This window comes from Oculina patagonica, chromosome 13, assembly GCF_052425735.1.
Source record: "Oculina patagonica isolate OP01 chromosome 13, crgOcupat, whole genome shotgun sequence".
Taxonomy (NCBI): Eukaryota; Metazoa; Cnidaria; class Anthozoa; order Scleractinia; family Oculinidae; genus Oculina; species Oculina patagonica.
The window spans coordinates 33,759,697-33,778,548 of record NC_135770.1 but is presented as its reverse complement, the minus strand read 5'-3'; the positions used below and the strand labels follow the sequence as shown (position 1 = coordinate 33,778,548).

Genomic DNA, 18,852 nt, shown 5'->3' with positions numbered 1-18,852 from the left:
TCGTATAATTGTTTAATTTGTTCTCCTGAAAAAAGTTCACTCATGCAGGTCTTTTTCTTGTTTTTAAATTATGCGGAAAAAAGGTGCGTTATACCTTACCTTCAAATCACGCATGCCCCAACCCTCAAAATGAGGCCCCCTTATCGCATTAACTAAATAACCCCGCATATATCTGTCTGGATTTGACAAAACGTGGACTCCGGGATCCGTGCTTGAAGGCCGACGCAGCCTTGAGACCTCTGAGAGCTCAGCTGTGACCGGGCATGGGAAGTCTTCCTAGCAGTGCCCCTGGGCTCTCTGAAATCCACAGGGGGAAGGGAGGGGAGGGCTAAGAGAGTTGCTGGCCCCTGGCAGTTCCTGGGGCCTTGTTTTCTTAAATCAGGACAGATATCCGTGGAAAATTACATCACTTCGTTTTCTTGGATATTTTTGGGGTAAAATACATGAAGTAGACACTTTGAATGGTTAAACCGCTGGTTGAAACAAAATGGCTGCTTTTTGCGAAAACAGCTCTTTCGTACCACAGGCTAGACTGCAAAACAGTCGTATCTTTTGCAAACGCGCTCGGTCTTCGAACAGAAAAAACGACTGTTTTGCAGTCTAACCACAGGCAGACTATTTGACTATTTATATTTGACTATTTGACTATTTGACTATTTATATTTTTTTGCGCTATTTGATCCCAGACTCGTACCCAGTCGCTATTAACGTGTTTTGGGGGGCGAAAGAAGATTGGATACTAGCGAAATTAAGGCGCGCGGGGTGTCACCCCCGCGTCACCCCACGCGCCTTAATTTCGCTAGTATCCAATCTTCTTTCACCCCCAAAACACGTAAATAGCGACTGGGTACGAGTCTGATTTGATCCCATTGACCTCCGCTTGAGTCAACTGATCGTGAGAAATGCTCCATAAAATACTGAATTTCGCATCTTTTCATCCCAAACTTTTTTTTTAATATTACGATTCACATTTTGATTGGACAAACGAAATGACAGCATGGAACGCTTGGTCACGCCACGCCGGACGCACTTCCTGTTTTTCTCAGAAAGCGAAAGTGATTAAAAATAATGGCGGCGGGCGGAAATGTACCAGAACTTGGCGGGTATGATTACGATTTCACGAGTAGAGTTCCTGAGGATTTGGAATGTCTTGTATGTCATCTAACAATGAAGGATCCAGTTCAGATTGTAGGATGTGGACACAGACTTTGTAATATCTGTATGGAGTCTCTGTTGAGGTAAAAGACATTGCAAATTTTCTTGATCAGTGTTTCAGGCGCTCAAAAATGGTCACGAAACAACTTAGACCTGCTTAGACTTGTCACAAGTCGACTCTTATGAGCGACGTAGTGTGAGTCAAATACACAACACAAATACGTAACACCGTCCAAATAGATAACATCCCAGACACGCCACTTCATCTAAACTGTGATTGAAAAGTTGTGACTCGAGTGTCGGGAGCTATTAATTACACGATACAGTAAAAACCCGCGAGTAAGAACCTAGGCTTTTCAGGTTAGCCTAAACAGGTTCTTACATAAATAGTAGTTAACACAAATTTAGGCTATTTAGGTTCATTTAAAATAGGTTCTTATGCACTGTATTTTCTGGGCAAAATTTACATTGTTGCTATTAAACCTTTCAGAGATATTCAGCCTATTATTTGTATAAAATTTGCATACCAGACAAGTGTTTATGTAAATTTACTGTATTTCCTCCCAAGTGCAGCATGAAAGACAGGAGTGAAAGTTTCTTTTATTTTTACTGTTTTTATGTTTCTGTTGTTTAGGCGTCCTTCGCCAACGTGTCCAGCAGACAGACAGCCTTTGTCGCGTGACAAGGTATTTAATCACGCTTGAGTGCGTTTTGATAGTCAGCAGTCAGGTCACGCAAGGCACCAGTTCACAGTGTCAGTTCATAGTCAGGCAGGTATTAACCGTAATCATACCACTGTATGGCCGGTACGTCAAGATTTAGATACGTAATCAGCAACTACTTTGAGAGCAAGGTGTCTTGAACAAAATAGAATAACTCGACCGCTGGAACCCAGACCACTCACCCAAGTCCAACATGAAACAACAAACCTTTCAAATGCTGCAAATGTATTCAAATTTACATCGTGTGTAAGCTGCTTTATAATTTTATATTTTAGATTAAAATGTGTTTAACCATGCAAACATACTTTACTAAAAAAAGTGTTTCATTGCATGTCCGCGCCATTTTTGTTTAAATATCAGATATTTCCAGATGCCGCTTGTCGTCGCAGAATTCTGGATCTTTCCGTGAAGTGTTCTTATTCCGGATGTTCATGGGCGGGAGAACTGCGTGCCATGGAGGTATTGTCCTTTGACTTTTTCTCTTGTCTCAATGTACTACCACAAGATACCATTCATACTTCACCAGTGGCAACATGAGCAGCTTAGGCTAAAATTGCATTGCCTCTTGAGGGCACACAACTTCCCTTAAAACAAAATACAATGAACTACAAACAATGGTTTTCACCTTGCTTTGGATGATGCGCTCATTCAAAAGACTGGAGGAAGGGGGGTCACAGTTTTTTGGTCTCTGATTTGGTGGGGGTCGCAAATTTCTGGGCTCCAATTTCGCGGGAGGGTCACAATTTTTGAGCCCACTTATTCAAAAATTTACCGGCCCACCCCGCCCTCCTCCCAGTAATTAATGACTGCTCCCTAATGAGAGATGCATGGAGAAAAAACTGAATTGAAACATCAAAGTTAAGAATATTAAACGAATAAAATTATTCGATATACAATTTTCTTTTGACCGTATTGTGGGATAACGCTTTTGCCCCTCTTCTTCGATCTTCTTCTTCTTCCTTCTCTTTCTCCAACTTTGTGCTTTCGAGTTCAGTTTAGATTTTGTAGCATTCTGTGCGATTTTCTGCAGGAACATGCTGGTGTTTGTCAAAAGCTTCTTGTTAAGTGTCCACACAAGTGCGGTTTGAGAGATATTCCACGAGAAAAGGTTTGTTTTTATACCACTGACGTCACTGACCAATTCCTTAGTATACCTTATTACATGAAATTTTCGCGACACGTTAATTTCGCGATTTTGAGGTGCGTATATTTCGCGACACTTAAATTTAACGATTTTGCGAAAATTTTGTGTTTTGAATCACTTTAATTTCGCGTATTCGAGTAAGACACAATTTACATTTGCTTAGCAATATTATTTTACATGCCCTTGAATTAATTAAACACGACTTCATTAATGAGAAAATAACGTGAAAAGAAACAAAAAAGCAAGGGTGGGACTAAATCTCGGCAATAGAGATAACAGAGCAGTTAATGTTTACAAGTAGGTTATGCTTGTACGTACATGAGTTATTGTTCTTGAGTCAATTGACGACAACATCCATTTAAATTGATAATTCCTTCCTTCGGTTAGCGTGCTCGACTCCGAGTCGAACGGCCCGGGTTCGAGGCCTGGCCGGGGCGCTGCGTTGTGTTCTTGGGCAAGACACTTTACTCTCACAGTGCCTCTCTACCCAGGTGTATAAATGGGTACCGGCGAACTTACTGCTGGGGGGTAACCCTGCGATGGACTAGCATCCCATCCAGGGGGGAGTAGCAATACTCCTAGTCGCTTAATGCTACGGAAACCGGGATAAGCTCCGGCTCTATGGGCCACTTAGGCTCGGACAGACTTTACTTACTTCCTTCAGTGGCACTAAACTTATTTTTTCTTAATTATTGACATGTGAGTCACTTAATTTTCGCGTCATGTTATGTTCGCGACACTTTTTGTTCGCGTCACTTTAATTTCGCGATTTTTTTGGAATCGCGATATTCGCGAAATTAACGAGTCGCGAAAATTTCATGTAATAAGGTACCTTATTACCCGGAGGGGAAGGGGGTACTCCCATAAGTTATGGATAGGGGTATGCCGCGAAGGTTCTTAAACCCCGACCGTATTAAAGGATAAAGAAAGTGAAAGTGAAATTCATACCCTTTTTAAAGCCAAAACCCGAACAAAATGACACCAATAATACTTGAACAGACAGTTCAGTCGTTGGCTGGGCATTTCTTTTAGCTAATAGAATTTAGGTACCTTATCTTAGGATCACAATGGGAACACCTTGCCATTAGAAGCAAAAGTGATACCATATTTCTACCTTGATTTGATAAAAGGTGTCTTCCGAATTTTGACACAACACTATAGTTCTGAGCCATATTTCGGCAGAGAGCGTTGAATGAGGGCTAGTTTTAGCTCGAGGTGAACGTTGATTACTCTAATTTATGTCTTTTCGAACCAAGAAGACTGCATTTACGGCATTTTGTTCAAATTATGAATTCTACAATTTAATTAACTTGTTTACAACATGAAATAGCATCAACTGAAAACCAAAAGTGCTAGAGCGAGAGCTGAACTGAAGCTTTCTAAATCCATGCATGGTCTAAAACGAACTATCAACAGGCGTTTTACATCGACGTTCGCTTCATTTTCAAGGGATTGGGGAATAAAATAACTAAACAATTCATGACTCAGCGAGACAATTCGATATGTTTCATGTCAGTTCACGGCCGGAAACCACGCATATCGAATTGCTTCTCGCTGACAAATCACAAAACGCGCTGATCGCTAACTGAGCCAAACCTGCCAAACGGCAAAATAATCATCAAATGAAGAGAATTCTACTCACATAAGGGTTTCAAGTGATTTCCTTTCGACCATCAGCTGCGCTCTTTGCAACCTTTCCATCTTATTCACAATGTAATACCCCGGATGTGGAAACAATCGTTATAAAGGGAACCAATACCTCCGGACGGAAGTCTCCAGCCAAGGAAGAGTTCAAGCCGAATATCGCCATGAACGCCTTCAAATCAGCCCTAAAGTCTAGTTCCGAGTCCTAGTTGATGTGGCTGAAGACCTTTTCCCGTCTAAAGCAAGCACAAAGTTATTTGTACCAAGCAAAACGTACCGAGTCAAGAGTTCAACCCGTTAAAGCTTTGTTCTAAGGTACAATAACAGCCGACGCAAAACTTGCAAATCGTTAGACTTCCACCTTCATAGGACTTAATGATGTCCTCCGGCAAACTTCCTTTACTGAGACAGCAGAATGGAAAGCTAGATCACAACTGTTCTACTAGTTAGCGCGCGCAACTAGAATTCAAATGATAGAGAGTGGTTGGAGTTAGAGACTGGGCTAGACTAAGCACAAGTAAATCTAGGGGGAGGGGGAGGGGGAGGGGGAGGGGGGAGAGAGACAGGGAGGAAGAGAAAAAAACTAAGATTGAAATCACCACATTAGACAGGGCAACATTTCATTGGAAGAAAGCCGAACAATTCTCCGTATCCTCAAAAAAAAAAAAAATGGAACCCCATACATTCCTTAACAGCCCGATAGCCACCTTTTTATAAATCAAGTTAGATTTAAGGACCGAGAACCACAAAAACCATACCCGTATATGGGAGTACCTCCCCCAGGCCTTATTAGCTATAGGACGTCATGTATAGTCGCTGCTTCTTTTGTGTCTGTAGAGAGCATCATGGTCTATCTATCGATCTATAAAGGGTGAAATGTAAACAAGGAAACATCCATCTACAAAAGATGAAGCCAGAAGGTGTTAACAGAATTTCTGATCAAAGTCTACGTTTATACCAGATTCTTTTTTCGCTGTTTTTGTTTTCAGCTTGAGGTCCATGTTCGGGATGAATGTCCTGCAATCGAAGTTCAATGTGAATACAAGAATTTAGGATGTAAAGCAGTGGTATGAACTTCAGTTGTTATTAGAGTCTTAAATATAGTCATTACATTGATATACTTGATTAACACATCCTCCAGTCTGAAAACAGTGATTTATCATGCCAAGCAGTGGTATAAATTTCTTTATACCTAATCAAAATTAAACCTCAACACTCCAATTATGAAATAATGGGTGTTGCCTAAACCAGTATCAAGCACGAATTCCTTCTCGTGGTTCCAGTTTTTAGTATGACAGAAAATGTTTGGTGTAATTTAAAAAGAGAACAAAACACCCAAGATTGGAAGCAGTACCTGCACGAATTCTGGACAGGACATTTTTTTTTGGGGGGGGGGGGGGGGGGTTGTAGGGTGATAGATGAGCTTATCAGTGCTTTCCAGCTCTTATACTTTGATGGGTCAAATTGCTACAAACATTTTTCAGTTACCATTACAAAAATGGTATCACACAAATGCCCAATCATTGATAAACAGATAGTGGTTATATTCTAAACGTTACTGGTAACCACAGCAACGTCATAACCTGTTTAAACACCCTTAATTTTAGCTTTTAGTGCTTATAACTCAAAAACGAGTCTGGTGACCCCCATTTTTTATTATTGAATCATGTTTAGCATGTTAAGATACAACTTTTTGCAAAGTTAAAAAAAATTCTCCGGAGCAGATTCAGAGCCACCATAAATTTTCGAACATTTTAGGTGTCTCTGAAACTACTCCAGAGAATTTTTTGTGCCACTAAACCCATCAAAGTTTTAGAGCTGGGAAGTGCTCCAAACAGTTGTGAGCCTCCTTAAATGAAACAACTTACCAATTTCTGCCGGAATAACAGTCTGAGAAACTAAAAACATCAAACAAGCTTTTTGTGCAGAACATTTTTTAAAACTCTGCAAAAGACAAGCTATAAGGAACTGAAAGTAGATGTTCAGTGCTGACCATTTAAATTACTGAAATTTTTTCAGCCGTTGTTGAGATTTTGAGAGAATTATTTTGTCTCTTTACAGTTTCCAAGATTAAGCGCCAAATCTCACTCGGAAACTCAAGTTGAACGCCATTTGAACTTAGCCCTCCATGGCCTTCAAACCACTCAGCTTCAAGTTAATGAACTTGTCAGTCTGGTTAAGGAACAACAACGGCAGATAGAGCAGTTGAAAGAGAAGGAAAAGCGACTGGACAACCCTCCGTTTGTATGGAAGATCCCAAACTTTAAAACTGTTTATGAAAAAGCGGTGACAGGAGAACAAGAAGTAATATTTAGTGAGCCATTTTATTTGTTTAGATGTGGATATAGATTGAAAATCAAAATGAGGCCGAATGGTGGCGCTTCAAACCCCCAACTAAATAAAAAATTTAAGGGAAAATATTTATCGCTCTATATCATTGTTATTCCTGGGGACTATGACTGGATGTTACCCTGGCCTATTTCAGAGGAGATTAGCGTAACCTTGATTGATCAAAACCCGCTCCAGCATCTCAGAGAAAATATAACGAAAGTTATCAACTTTGGATCAGGGCCAGTTTTACGTCCTCTAAAAGGCGATGACGTCTCAGGGGTTGGGATCGGCACCTTTGTCGAACAAAACGTTTTGCCAACTCGGTCATATTTGTTTAACGATACTGTGTTCATAATGGTCAACAAAAATAACGCACAATAACTACAAAGAAAATGTTTACATGCATGTTGAGTTTTCGTAATTATGTAATAGTTAGATGATTCGCAAGTAGCTCATACTAGTTTTTGAGAAGGTTATAAAACTTCGTACGCTGCGTGGCGCTTGTTTGTTATAATAATCGGATAAAACTGTTACTTAACCCTTTGACTTCCAAATTTTCCCCAAAAAACGCGTTTTGTAGCCGCTAAACTGAAATTTTGGTGCTATGGTCTTGAATTTTCCTCAACTTTGCCAAAGAAGCACTTTTTTACACTGCAGCAACATTTTGATAAAGATTCTGTGTAAAAATGTGCAATATTTCACTTTGGTGCATGCGCATGCTGAACCGTTCCAATTTTTTTGCCCCTTTTGCTTCCGTTTTTTTCCACTTTCTTATTCTCGTTACTTTATACTCTTCATATTCTTTTTTCTGACCAAAAAAGTTTTGACGTTATCATTGGAAAACCCTAAAAAGGGGACCTTGACCAATTACAGGTGTACAGGCCTGTTTAAGCAACGATTTTGCACCAAAAATGGATTGTGTTTTTCTTTGATAAGCTCTGTCAGAATGCAACCGTATTCAAAATGAACAGTCCTGTAGAAAGATCAATCCAAGCTCTATCAGATTCTTATCACGAAATTCCACTGACGTGCTAATTGATGACGTCACAAGTGGTTCAATGACTGCACCTTCAAATAGCGCCTAAAAATGCGCGTTTAGGAGTGAAAGGGATAAGGTGCCAAATTCTTTATAAGGTAAACCAAACGTTTCGGAAGGGATCTTTTTATAAGGGCCTCATCCTATCAAATTGCAACTTTTACATAAAAGTATTAGTATCTTCTGTTAATTGTCAATTAGACGGCAAGCTCAAGGTTTTTACCGGTTGATAGTTGGCGAGGGGCAAAGCCCCGAGCCAACTATCCTGGTCGATAGAAACTGAGAGCGAGCCGTCTAATTGTTTTAGCATAACCCAGCAGCTGATCTATTTTACACAGAACATGGCTATAATCAGCTAGAATTGATTAATTAAAGGTTTTGATTGATAAAATTCAGCGAAAAACTCAGTGCGTGCTCTGAGAGCCGTCTTTCGATCATTTGCATAATCTGATTGGCTACACAGTTGCCGTCTATTGATGATAGACGGCTTTCGGGGCGCGCGCTTAGTTTTTGCTTAATTTTATCAATCAAAAACTTCAATAAATCAATTCAAGCGATATTCTGAGTTTAATAGATTGGTCAGTGGGTTATTTTAAAACAATTAGACGGCTCGCTCTCGGCTTCGCCCCTCGCCATTTATCAGACGGTAGAAACCTCGAGCTCGCCGTCTAATTGTTAAATAGACGGCACCTGCGTAGCCAATCAGATTGCGTGTTTGCCAATAGACGGCAGCTGGGTTATACTAAAGGAGGATATTTCCATCTTCCCAGCATGCATCTCGATGCATGCACTTATTTCAGCCAATTTGCACATGGATATTCTTACTTCACAAATCAAATCAGAGACAACAACTAAACAGCTTTATTTTCAGTGTATCTTTCTCTATTTGTAATAGTCCACAAAACTTTTATCTCGGTTTTGTTCTTGGCCCATAATAATCGTTTGTCGACCAATTTTCTCTTGCTTGTCAGTCATGACTTCATTCAAGAAGCTATAAATGTTTAAAGACATTAAACAGACAGTCAAAAGTCAAACATTACGCAAATCTAGCCATTCAAAATTGGAAGTTTTTCGAGAACTTTATTGGTGATAAGAGATCTTTCTTGTGCCATTCGTGTCATGACCGGCAAGTCTTTACCACACAGGCTATACGTGTCACGAAGCAAATCTTTTGCTGAAATGTGGGCGATTTTATGTATGATTAAAAAATGTAAACCAGTTTGGTAGTTGTACTGTTCAAACCATCGCCATGATCTGTTGACTTATGAACTCCAGGTTTTTTTGTTAAATAAGCTGCTTAATTACGTGTTACCTCTGGTTTGATAACATAGTTTGCTCGCTGAAGATAGTAATATCCTCTTTTGGTTTTCTTAGAATCATGTTAATCTTTGTAGTGTTTTCGTTGTTAACCTTTAGTTTACAATGTGATAATTAATGAACGTGATTTGAATATGTTACTTCCGTGTTGGAAAGATTTCAGAAATAAATTTGTAATTTACTGTTATTATAATAATAATAATAATAATAATAATAATAACAATAATAATAATAATGATAATAATAATAATAATAATAATAATAATAATAATAATAATAATAATGGCACATCGGGCAGTATATCCACAGAGTGGCTCTTCGCCTGCCCGATCCTAACTAAATTTACAGATGTAAAAGATTAAAAAATATCTAAAAATTTATATGGACATAAAAACGAGATAAAATTGTATTAAAACGATATAAGAACTCATTATGTGAATTATAGTATATATATATATATATATATATATATATATATATATATATATATAAATACTTAAGACATGCTAAAAAGTTAAAAATTCAAATGTTCTAAAACTCTCTTAAAAATAATGTTTTTGGTGTCTTTACAAAATTTATTATAGTCTTGGCAGCATCTCACGTTGCTGGGCAATGTGTTAAATAAGCTTGCAGTTTGGTCCTGTAAAGTATTATTAATAAGGGATCTCTCTAATTGAATGCTGTTACTGGATCTTAGGCATCGTTCGTGTCGTCGTTAATTGTCTCAAAACTACAAAAATGCAAAATCTAATCTGTAACTATCTTAAAAAAAGATATTTGTATACAAAATTGTGTGCAGACGTGTTCTATATAGTGCAAATAAAATTCAGGTGTAAAAAGTGAGTGTAGAGAGTTTTTCCGTGAATGGCCTTTCCCTCGTCAATTGTGATGTTGTTATTAGCTGTGAACCGTGATTTTGTTTTCGTCCGGTTATTTTCGACACCTATCATTATAGACTACATACATGTAATAAGCAATTAAAAAATAAAACTTAAGGTAAAAGCTGTTAAAATTGATGCTAAACGTTTTTTGTTCGATCATTTTTATTGGCGAAATGTATATATAATAAGCAATGTTCCGTGAAATAATCTTTACCCATTCTTTAGTAGCTAGGACGTGGTTTTCTTTTTGTTGCGCGCAGAACATGGAGTGGACAGAGAAGGACTCACGAAGGAGCTCTCAGTTCCCCGATCCCCTCGGGCCAGGACCGATGTGAGGCTAAAAGCAACAAACAATGAAAAGAAACTTTATTAAAGGTTCCCTTTTCATGGACTGTTCCAAGCAGTGTTTACAGAATCGGTGTCCAAATTTTATCTGCTCCAGCACTGGTTCGCGCACAGTAGAACATGTCACACATCGGACATAAGTATTCTAGTGGAACTTCACATACAAACGTGTTAAGTCCATTTTCCGCGCGCTCGTGACTTCCAGTCACGCTAGTAAACAGAGCCTGCGTTCCGGCTCCTGACGTGATTGGACAAAAAAATGACAGCAGTATCAAATGGAAACATCATTTGATCACTCAAGACTGGAAACTCTTCCTCTTTTTCTCAGAAAGCGAAAGTGATTAAAATGGCGGAGGGCGGAAATGTACCAGAGCTTGGTGGGTATGATTACGAGTTTACAAGTCTTGTTCCCGACTATTGGGAATGTCTTGTGTGCCAGTTAACAATGAAGGATCCTGTGCAGATTGTAGGATGTGGACACAGACTTTGTAATATCTGCATGGAATCCTTGTTAAGGTAAAGACACCAGTATTTATATGTGCTCCAAGCAACACTTGAAACAGGGTAGATCGGACCTAATTTACATAATCAGTTATAAACTCAACAAAGGCGTATGCAACGGTGACAGTTGAATTATTTGCACTGTAGTTCGGCGGCTTAGCTCCTGAATTGTGCGATTTTTGATACAAGCACCAAACTTTGCAGGATTACAAGCATTCACATACTAATCAATTCTTGATAAAGTGCCAAAGCCAATTTCCTATTTTAGCTAGTAAACAGCAATGAAATTTTCAGCCAAGAGGCTCCTCCCCCACGAAGTACTTTTCTTGTGCTTTTATACACCTTTTATTGTAGATTTTATTTCAAAAATACAGATATAAATGCTTTAAATTAGGCTTACCATTGTTATTTTTTACCATCTTTTTAATACCAATAATTTACTAGGAAATTATTGTATGGAAAAATATTTTTCGTTCCCCGCCCTCTGCTCCATCGCGTCTTTCGTTTTGCTCTAGCGTCCAGGTCTCTCGCGATTCGTTCTCCGATCCCAGCGTTCGCCGTTCGCTAACAGAAGAAAAATAGGAGTACGTGCGGCTTGGTATCAGTACCTGACATAATAGTATTTGTCTATAAACAAGGACAAACAAATATTTCACGAAATTTCATTGATTTTAATAAATTACGGTTTCCATGGAAACTGGCTTTTTTCGGGCTTGGCACTATATCTGAAAAAACTTCTGTTAATGACCACTTTCATTGTGTCAAGTTTCATGCTTGTATCAAAAAGTGCACAATTTAACTAAAATTTCGAGCTAAGCCGCCGGACTATGAGTGTGTTTTACGCAACAACAAAGTGACGCATTGCTATTAGAATAAGGGCATGTTTCATCCTTGAATGTTCGTGAGCCAGATGAGCAACAGGTCTTAGTTTGTTTGTGTTAGTTGATAATTCAACTGATTCCTATTCTACGCGTATTTTAAACAGTTCCTCGGAATAATTCGATAATATTTCCTCGCCTACCTCAAAGAATTCGACGGATGGATATTTCTTTTTATGTTTTGGTAATTTTTTTTTGTCTTAGGCGCCCTTCGCCGACATGTCCAGCAGACAGGCAGCCTTTGTCACGTGAGAAGGTATTTTTAAACACGCTAATATAATGCGAGTGACGCTCGAGGTCACGCAAACTCGCGATCGTTGTATGATCCCTAACCATTACATATATAGGTTGCGAACGCAGACGTATTTCGTTTTGTGAAACGGGTGGGGGTGGGTAGATATGTAATATTAGACACCTACTCAGTAAATTGGTAAACGCAGGACAAAAAGGATTTGGTGAGAATATTATTAAGAAGTAGCCAGCAGAAGGAAATATGGCCAATTTCAACTGGAAAACAGGGTAGCAAACCCGAAATATCTTATAGAGAACAAAATGTTGTGAAAAGGAGGACAAACGTAAAAGACGTACGCAAAGAAAAAAGCGTAACAGCGACATACCGTATTTTCTCGTTTAAACGCCCCCGGCGATTATTTCAAACTTGGCCCGATAGAGCCGGCGTTTATTTGATTCCAGGAGTTTGTTCAAGCCCTATGTTTCTCAGAAATGATTTTTATTCATTATTTTTGACAGCACTATATTTAGACACTATTTTTAAAGCATGTTGAACCTTTAATAATTGTTTAAGGGTTTATTTTCAAATACAGCTTGGAAACCCGGCGTTTATTCGGGGCCCGGCTTTATCGAGAAAATACGGTATCTGGCTTTTATATTATTCATCCATTCATTCATTCATTTCTTCATTGATTGATTGACTGATTGACTGGCTGACTGACTGACTTACTGACTGACTGACTGACTGACTGACTGATTGATTGATTGATTGATTGATTGATTGATTGATTGATTGATTGACTGAACTGGAGTATTGGTATGAGTAGTGAATTTATCTGCGTGAACCTTAAATTTCTAGAAAAAAATAACGTAGCTGGGATCCCTGTCTATAGATTTATTTAAATTTTAACTTCTTGTAGTTAGTAAGTTATTACCCTCAAACGGTATCTTCGCCATCATGTGACGTGTCCATGGCAACAAATTATAACGTCACAACGACCTCAATTTGTTCACTCGCCAAAACCTATACAAATTTGTTCTAAGCATTTTTCCTCAACATTATTGGTATGGCTTCGATAGAAGACGGGCATGTCTAAACCATTACGAGACACCATAACATTATTTTCTCTTGCCTTTACTTAACTTTGGAAGGGGTTGGGGGGGGGGGGGGCAGTAAAGAACAAAAGAAATAGTAAAGCAAGGAACATGTGCGGAAAAGTGCTGCGAGAACAAGCGGAGTTCAGCGCTCTAACCATTAGGCCATATCAAGAAGATATGCACTATACTGTGCCCAATTTTCTAATGTTCTTTTATTCTCCGCGCCATATTTTAATGGTGGTAGATATTTCCAGATACCGCTTGTCGTCGCCAAATTCTGGATCTCACCGTGAAGTGTTCTTATTCTAAATGTTCATGGACGGGAGAACTGCGTGCTGTGGAGGTATAATATTGATTTGGCTTCAGCACATTGGAATTGGAGCTAAAGAAAGGCTGTTTTTGCCGCAAGATTTCACAACCGACTTTACCGAAAACAGAAAAACCCTAAGTTGAATGAACGCATAAGACAAATAGCACTATTTTGGCGTTTCCGTCTCTCGCAAATACAGCTGAATATAAACTTAAAGTGATTTGAAACACTAGAGTACTAGAGAAAAATGGTAAAAATTGAAAACGATTAATGGCATGAAACGATAAGGTTAGAATCGCACAAAATAAGGCATAAGATAAACTGTGTGAAAATTGAAAGGCTGATACATCTTTCCATTCAATTGTAACACTGTTATTTCGTGAGTGCTTAAGTTGAACATTTTACGATGCTGATTTTTAGTTGTCCGACACTGGCTGTCATGTCAACATGTTTTGTATTTGAAGAAACACCTATCAGAATGCCTCTTCAAAGTGGTAGAGTGTCCAAACTCAGGTTGCACAGAGAAAGTCACCGAGCAAGATCTGAAGATTCACCTGGCAAATGAATGTTCTTGGAGGAAAGTTAACTGCGACTATTGTCAAGAATCGTACATCGTAAATCAGAAACAGGTACATAAATGTTCATATGACCTAAACCTGACAAACGTATAATTATAAAATGGCTTTTTAAGATTTACGGTCAAGTATTGTGAAACGCGCGCAGTTTCTAACATTGTATTTTATTTTCACGCCATTCATTGGTACGTCATTGTAACATTCTATTTTATAAACACGCCGGTGACATGTACGTGTTACCGATCTCATGTGTCCCAACAGCTTCTGTCTGTAATTACAACAACTCTTTAGCTCCAACGCTTTTTGTGAATTTTCCACGGTGGTCGATCTTTCATTATTTCAACCTTATTTTAAATGTAACCTTCGAACAGGCTCACCTTTGGGTCACACGCTACGCCAGTTAGCGAGTGACGTGAGCCCGCGGGAAGCTAAACTGTGTGACATGCGCCTACTCGCAGACTATAGTGTGTGTGTTGAGTATCAATGTATAATAGGCAATTATTGGACGAGGTAAGTGTTATCAGCCGAAGCCGAAGCCTGAGGCTGATAGAACTTACCGAGACCTTGATTATTCTAGATGTCACAAAAACCGAAACCAATAATTGTTTTAATTATTCTACATTGTTTAAAAGAAAATAACGACAAACGATTTCAACACTTGTTCTACTATCCTTTTTTGTCGTCCGGCTCCTGAATGTTTTTCTCCTCAAGGTGTTCGTGGAACAGTTCCTTCGCAACTTTTGTAGATCTTTTTGTGTTTTCTGAGTCTTTATCGTCCAATAATTTTTTTAATTTCTTTCACTAATCTGCTAGCAGATCCCGGGGGGGGGGGGGCACTCAAAAAAGTTTTATACGGGGAGGCTCCGCCCCAAGCTTTTACCCCTTACCCTTTTATATACCATTTTGACAGAAATTGTACCCCTTTCGTATACCTTTTGCTGAAAAAAGGTACCCCTTTCATATACCTAAAAGACATGGCATAGACTTAGAACAGGACGTTTTCTCGTCATTTTCATGCAGCGCTTAATAAATTAAAATAATACAGCCATAAAGTGCGTCTGTTCGAAATATTTTAATTAAAGGCCCTTTTAAAAACCTAAATGACGGATTTTCATACCCTTTCATATACCAAAACTTGTGAAATCCCTACCCTTTTATATACCTGAAGCCTGAAAAAGGTACCCCTTTCGGGCGGAGCCTCCCCGTATAGGCCATTATATGGAGTACCCCCCCCCCCCCGTAGCAGATTAGTGAAAAATCTGTAGGTTGCGCTGATTCCCAGAATTAGCTGTAGGATCTTAGCCAATGAGAAGACAGATAGTGACTACAATGTAAGATAACAAAGCGTAGCTTCTAGATAAGTTTTCAGCAAAGTGCGATCTTTTGCTTTTTTTTAAGTTTTTGAACCAACTTATCAGTAGAATTAAGTTATGAGTTCGTTGTCGTCTCTTTTGAAAATGCTCAGTCTTATTCAAACTTTTGTGTGATTTACTTCAGGAACATTTTGGTGTTTGTGGAAAGTTTCCTGTTCAGTGTACTAAGTGTGGTTTGAGAGACATCCCACGAGAAAAGGTTCGTTTTATGCTATTGACCCATATCGCTGAACACACCTTATTAGCTGTAGCACGTTATGTACGTAATCCACTGTTGTTTTGTTTATTTATCTTTTTATTGCGCAAGCAATAATTGTAAGGACGTCTCGGGATTGTCTAATAGATTAAATAGATAAACTTTCATTGTGGAAGGAGTTATGTTTTTTGGGGCGGGGATAAGAAATATACATAGGTACTACAGAAACTGCTGTCTTCAGAGAGGGTTATCCATAGGATGTAATTTATTGTAGCCTAGCGAACCATCAATTGGCAAAAGATGAAGCCCAGAAGGCGACTTGTGAGTTGAAAAAAGGTCACATTTTAGGTTTACACCAGATTCTTTTTTTTATTGTTTTTTTTTTGTTTTAGGGAGGCGGCGGGGCCTAGTGGTTAGGGGGCTGAATGGATTTGTAATCCAAAGATCCCAAATCCTCCGCCCTACCACTTGATGGATTTGTGTTCGGTGGTCCCGAATTTAACTCCTCCACGCTTTGTATATAGCAAACTGGTCAAACTCCTGCCATTTGCGGTTTTTAACAAGTTTCTGCTCTATTTGTAATATTTGTTTATTTACAGTGTCCACAGTTGACACAGCTGTGCCAAATACTTTGACACTTAAATAAAGTCATTAATTTTATTTTTCATTATTTTTTTAGCTTGATGCTCATGTTCGCGATGAATGTCCTGCAACTGAAGTTCAGTGTGAATACAAGAACTTAGGATGTGAAGAAGTGGTGAGGATGTTTTCATTACAATCGAAAATAAGTTTCTAACGTCACTAGGACAGGAATCAAGGATGTGACAGAGTAGTGTAAATGTGTTTACAGCTGTTTTGAGAAAGGTTGTCATACAGAAGCGAAAAGCGTACGCGACATTACCAAAGGGTATTATGGGTAGTGGCGGGAGCCCATGTGCTCCTGGTGGTGGAAGCTTAAGGGCAACGTTGTTTGATCCAAATTAACGGTGTCTCTTGAACACTATGGGTATCCTATTCATTGTAGGACTTTACTGCAGAGCCGATGTATCGTGTGTTCTGTGCATTAATATTTCTCAGCCTACCATTCGTGCTTTCGGACCAGTGTTAACGCTACCATAAATTCAATGATCTGTGTCTGAATGTATATACGGTAGGATTCCGTAAATAAGCTCCTTCCCCTCGAAAATGCCCCACCCCACCCCCCACCCCCCCTGCCAAAAAAATTAGCCTTTCAAATTTCACCGCAATAATCTTTTCCATACTAAGCCCATGAGCTTCTATTCAATGCAGGTGGAAAAGAATGATAGTTTTGTTTTCTGTTGTAACAACTCTAGGACTTGTTTTGAGTTATAAAGTATTTATTATGTTTAGACAGATTTAAATGCAGTAAAACCAAACATATTTTAAACGCAGATATTAATAGGGGGTCTGAATGGGGTTAACCGACTAGCGACAAAGGGCGAAAAATACAACTGACAACCGACAAAGTAATTTAATTTTAACTGACTACCGACATGAGAACCCTCAAATTGAGGGACCCCCCCCCCTATTCAGACCCTCTTAATATCCGCCCAACCACCCCCCCCCCACCCCCTGCCCCCGCGTATACCAATCTGAAATTAAGCGCACCTATTATCCCGGAGCTTTCTTCGGGAATTTGACGGTGGCTTTTTGACAGTTTACTTTGACGTCTTAAAAGACTTCTAGCGCTTTCAGGTGTATAGTAAATTTAATCAATAATTCTACATCCCCCTCGCCCCTTAAAAATGGTTCTTGGACCTTTTTCACCAGTTGTTAGAATGAATGTCTCTGTTTACAGATTCCAAGATCAAACGCCAAATCTCACTCGGAATCTCAAGTAGAACGCCACTTGAACTTAGCCATCCGCGGTCTTGAGGTCACTCAGCTTCAAGTTAATGAGCTTGTCAGCCTGGTTAAGGTTCAGTCACAGCAGATAGATCAGCAAACACAACAGATAGAGCGACAGTCACAACAGATAGAGCGACAGTCACAGCAGATAGAGCGATTGGTGTGCAAGGATAAGGAACAGTCACAGCAGATAGAACTACTGATGACCAAGGATGAAGAACAGTCACAACAGATAGAGCGACTGATGTCCAAGGATAAGGATCAGTCGCAACAGAAAGAGCAATTGATGTTCAAGGAGAAAGAAAAATCGCCGCAGATGGAGCGACATGAGCAGATTAACAAGACTCCGTTTGAATGGAAAATACCCAACTGCGAAGATATTCGTCGAAGAGCACGGGTCGTGAGCCAAACAATAGTTAGTGAACCATTTTATTTGTTCAAAGGTGGTTATAGATATACATTGAAATTCACTTTTGACTCCAAGTCAGCCTTACGTTTCTTCTCGCTGTATATTAAACTTGTTACTGGGGAATTTGATTCGTTATTATCATGGCCTTGCAAAGAAAAGGTGCGTGTCACATTGATTGATCAAGACCGATGCAAGGATAAAAGACAAGACATATCAGATGTTGTTGTCTTTGAAAAGGACGAGCGTCCCTGCTTTAGACCTCATGCAAATGATGCCAAGGAATATCGCTTAGTGCTTCAGATACAACAAAAGACTTTACGAACTCGATCATATATTAAGAATGACACCATTTTCATAATGGTCAACAAAGAATAGGGAGATTAATCAACACGTTTGTTTTTCATACGAACGACAAAACACTTCCGCGTTTGCAGTTTTCCGTTTCTAAGAAAATGAACAATTTGGTGTTTATGAACGCAAATTTCTGAGAGTTCATTTCACACTTTAAGGAAACAACACAATGATCGGTTAGCTGAGATTTGCTTCGCTGTTTACAACCTGGTGTTAATTTCTCTAACAACTAAATAAATCCTTATGATTTTGCTAAGTTTTGAATTGACTAGTTTGCAAAGACCAGGTGTATTGACGCAAAAAATTGCAAAACTGGCAAACCTTGCAAGGAAAAGGTGCGATCAGAAAAATGTAAGGCAGTGCAATTCCCTTATATAACTTAAACACTTTTTTTTTTTTTTTTTTTTATTGCTGCAAAACACACATTTGTAATATTTGTATATTGTAATATATGTGTATATAACTTAAACACACTTTGGTATAGCA

The 18,852-nt window shown here is 39.0% G+C and overlaps 3 protein-coding genes across 3 annotated transcripts in view; all 3 read left to right on the top strand.

The window, feature by feature from the left end:
• Nucleotides 1-18,493, top strand: part of LOC144635185 (TNF receptor-associated factor 5-like) — a 32,294-nt gene extending 13,801 nt beyond the window's left edge. The window contains exons 7-11 of the mRNA XM_078494264.1: nucleotides 13,528-13,626; nucleotides 14,058-14,222; nucleotides 15,666-15,740; nucleotides 16,417-16,494; nucleotides 17,557-18,493. Coding sequence (XP_078350390.1) covers nucleotides 13,528-13,626; nucleotides 14,058-14,222; nucleotides 15,666-15,740; nucleotides 16,417-16,494; nucleotides 17,557-18,390 — 1,251 coding nt within the window. The 3' untranslated portion in view covers nucleotides 18,391-18,493. The remainder of the gene's footprint in view (nucleotides 1-13,527; nucleotides 13,627-14,057; nucleotides 14,223-15,665; nucleotides 15,741-16,416; nucleotides 16,495-17,556) is intronic.
• LOC144635225 (TNF receptor-associated factor 4-like) lies at nucleotides 1,047-7,528 on the top strand. Its single transcript, XM_078494316.1, has 6 exons — nucleotides 1,047-1,238; nucleotides 1,790-1,841; nucleotides 2,238-2,336; nucleotides 2,908-2,985; nucleotides 5,655-5,732; nucleotides 6,727-7,528. The coding sequence occupies exons 1-6, from the start codon at nucleotides 1,069-1,071 to the stop codon at nucleotides 7,375-7,377; spliced, it is 1,128 nt and encodes a 375-aa protein (XP_078350442.1). The 5' UTR covers nucleotides 1,047-1,068; the 3' UTR covers nucleotides 7,378-7,528.
• LOC144635267 (TNF receptor-associated factor 3-like) lies at nucleotides 10,817-12,662 on the top strand. Its single transcript, XM_078494371.1, has 2 exons — nucleotides 10,817-11,091; nucleotides 12,159-12,662. The coding sequence occupies exons 1-2, from the start codon at nucleotides 10,922-10,924 to the stop codon at nucleotides 12,232-12,234; spliced, it is 246 nt and encodes an 81-aa protein (XP_078350497.1). The 5' UTR covers nucleotides 10,817-10,921; the 3' UTR covers nucleotides 12,235-12,662.
• Nucleotides 18,494-18,852: the final 359 nt, after the last annotated feature.

Bases quoted from the DNA above. Each gene is read 5' to 3' on its own strand.
- LOC144635267 (XM_078494371.1), top strand. From the start codon at position 10,922: ATGGCGGAGGGCGGAAATGTACCAGAGCTTGGTGGGTATGATTACGAG. The intron at 11,092-12,158 runs GTAAAGACACCA...TTTTTGTCTTAG, and splicing joins TGCATGGAATCCTTGTTAAG to GCGCCCTTCGCCGACATGTC.
- LOC144635225 (XM_078494316.1), top strand. From the start codon at position 1,069: ATGGCGGCGGGCGGAAATGTACCAGAACTTGGCGGGTATGATTACGAT. The intron at 1,842-2,237 runs GTATTTAATCAC...TTTAAATATCAG, and splicing joins AGCCTTTGTCGCGTGACAAG to ATATTTCCAGATGCCGCTTG. The intron at 2,337-2,907 runs GTATTGTCCTTT...GATTTTCTGCAG, and splicing joins GAGAACTGCGTGCCATGGAG to GAACATGCTGGTGTTTGTCA.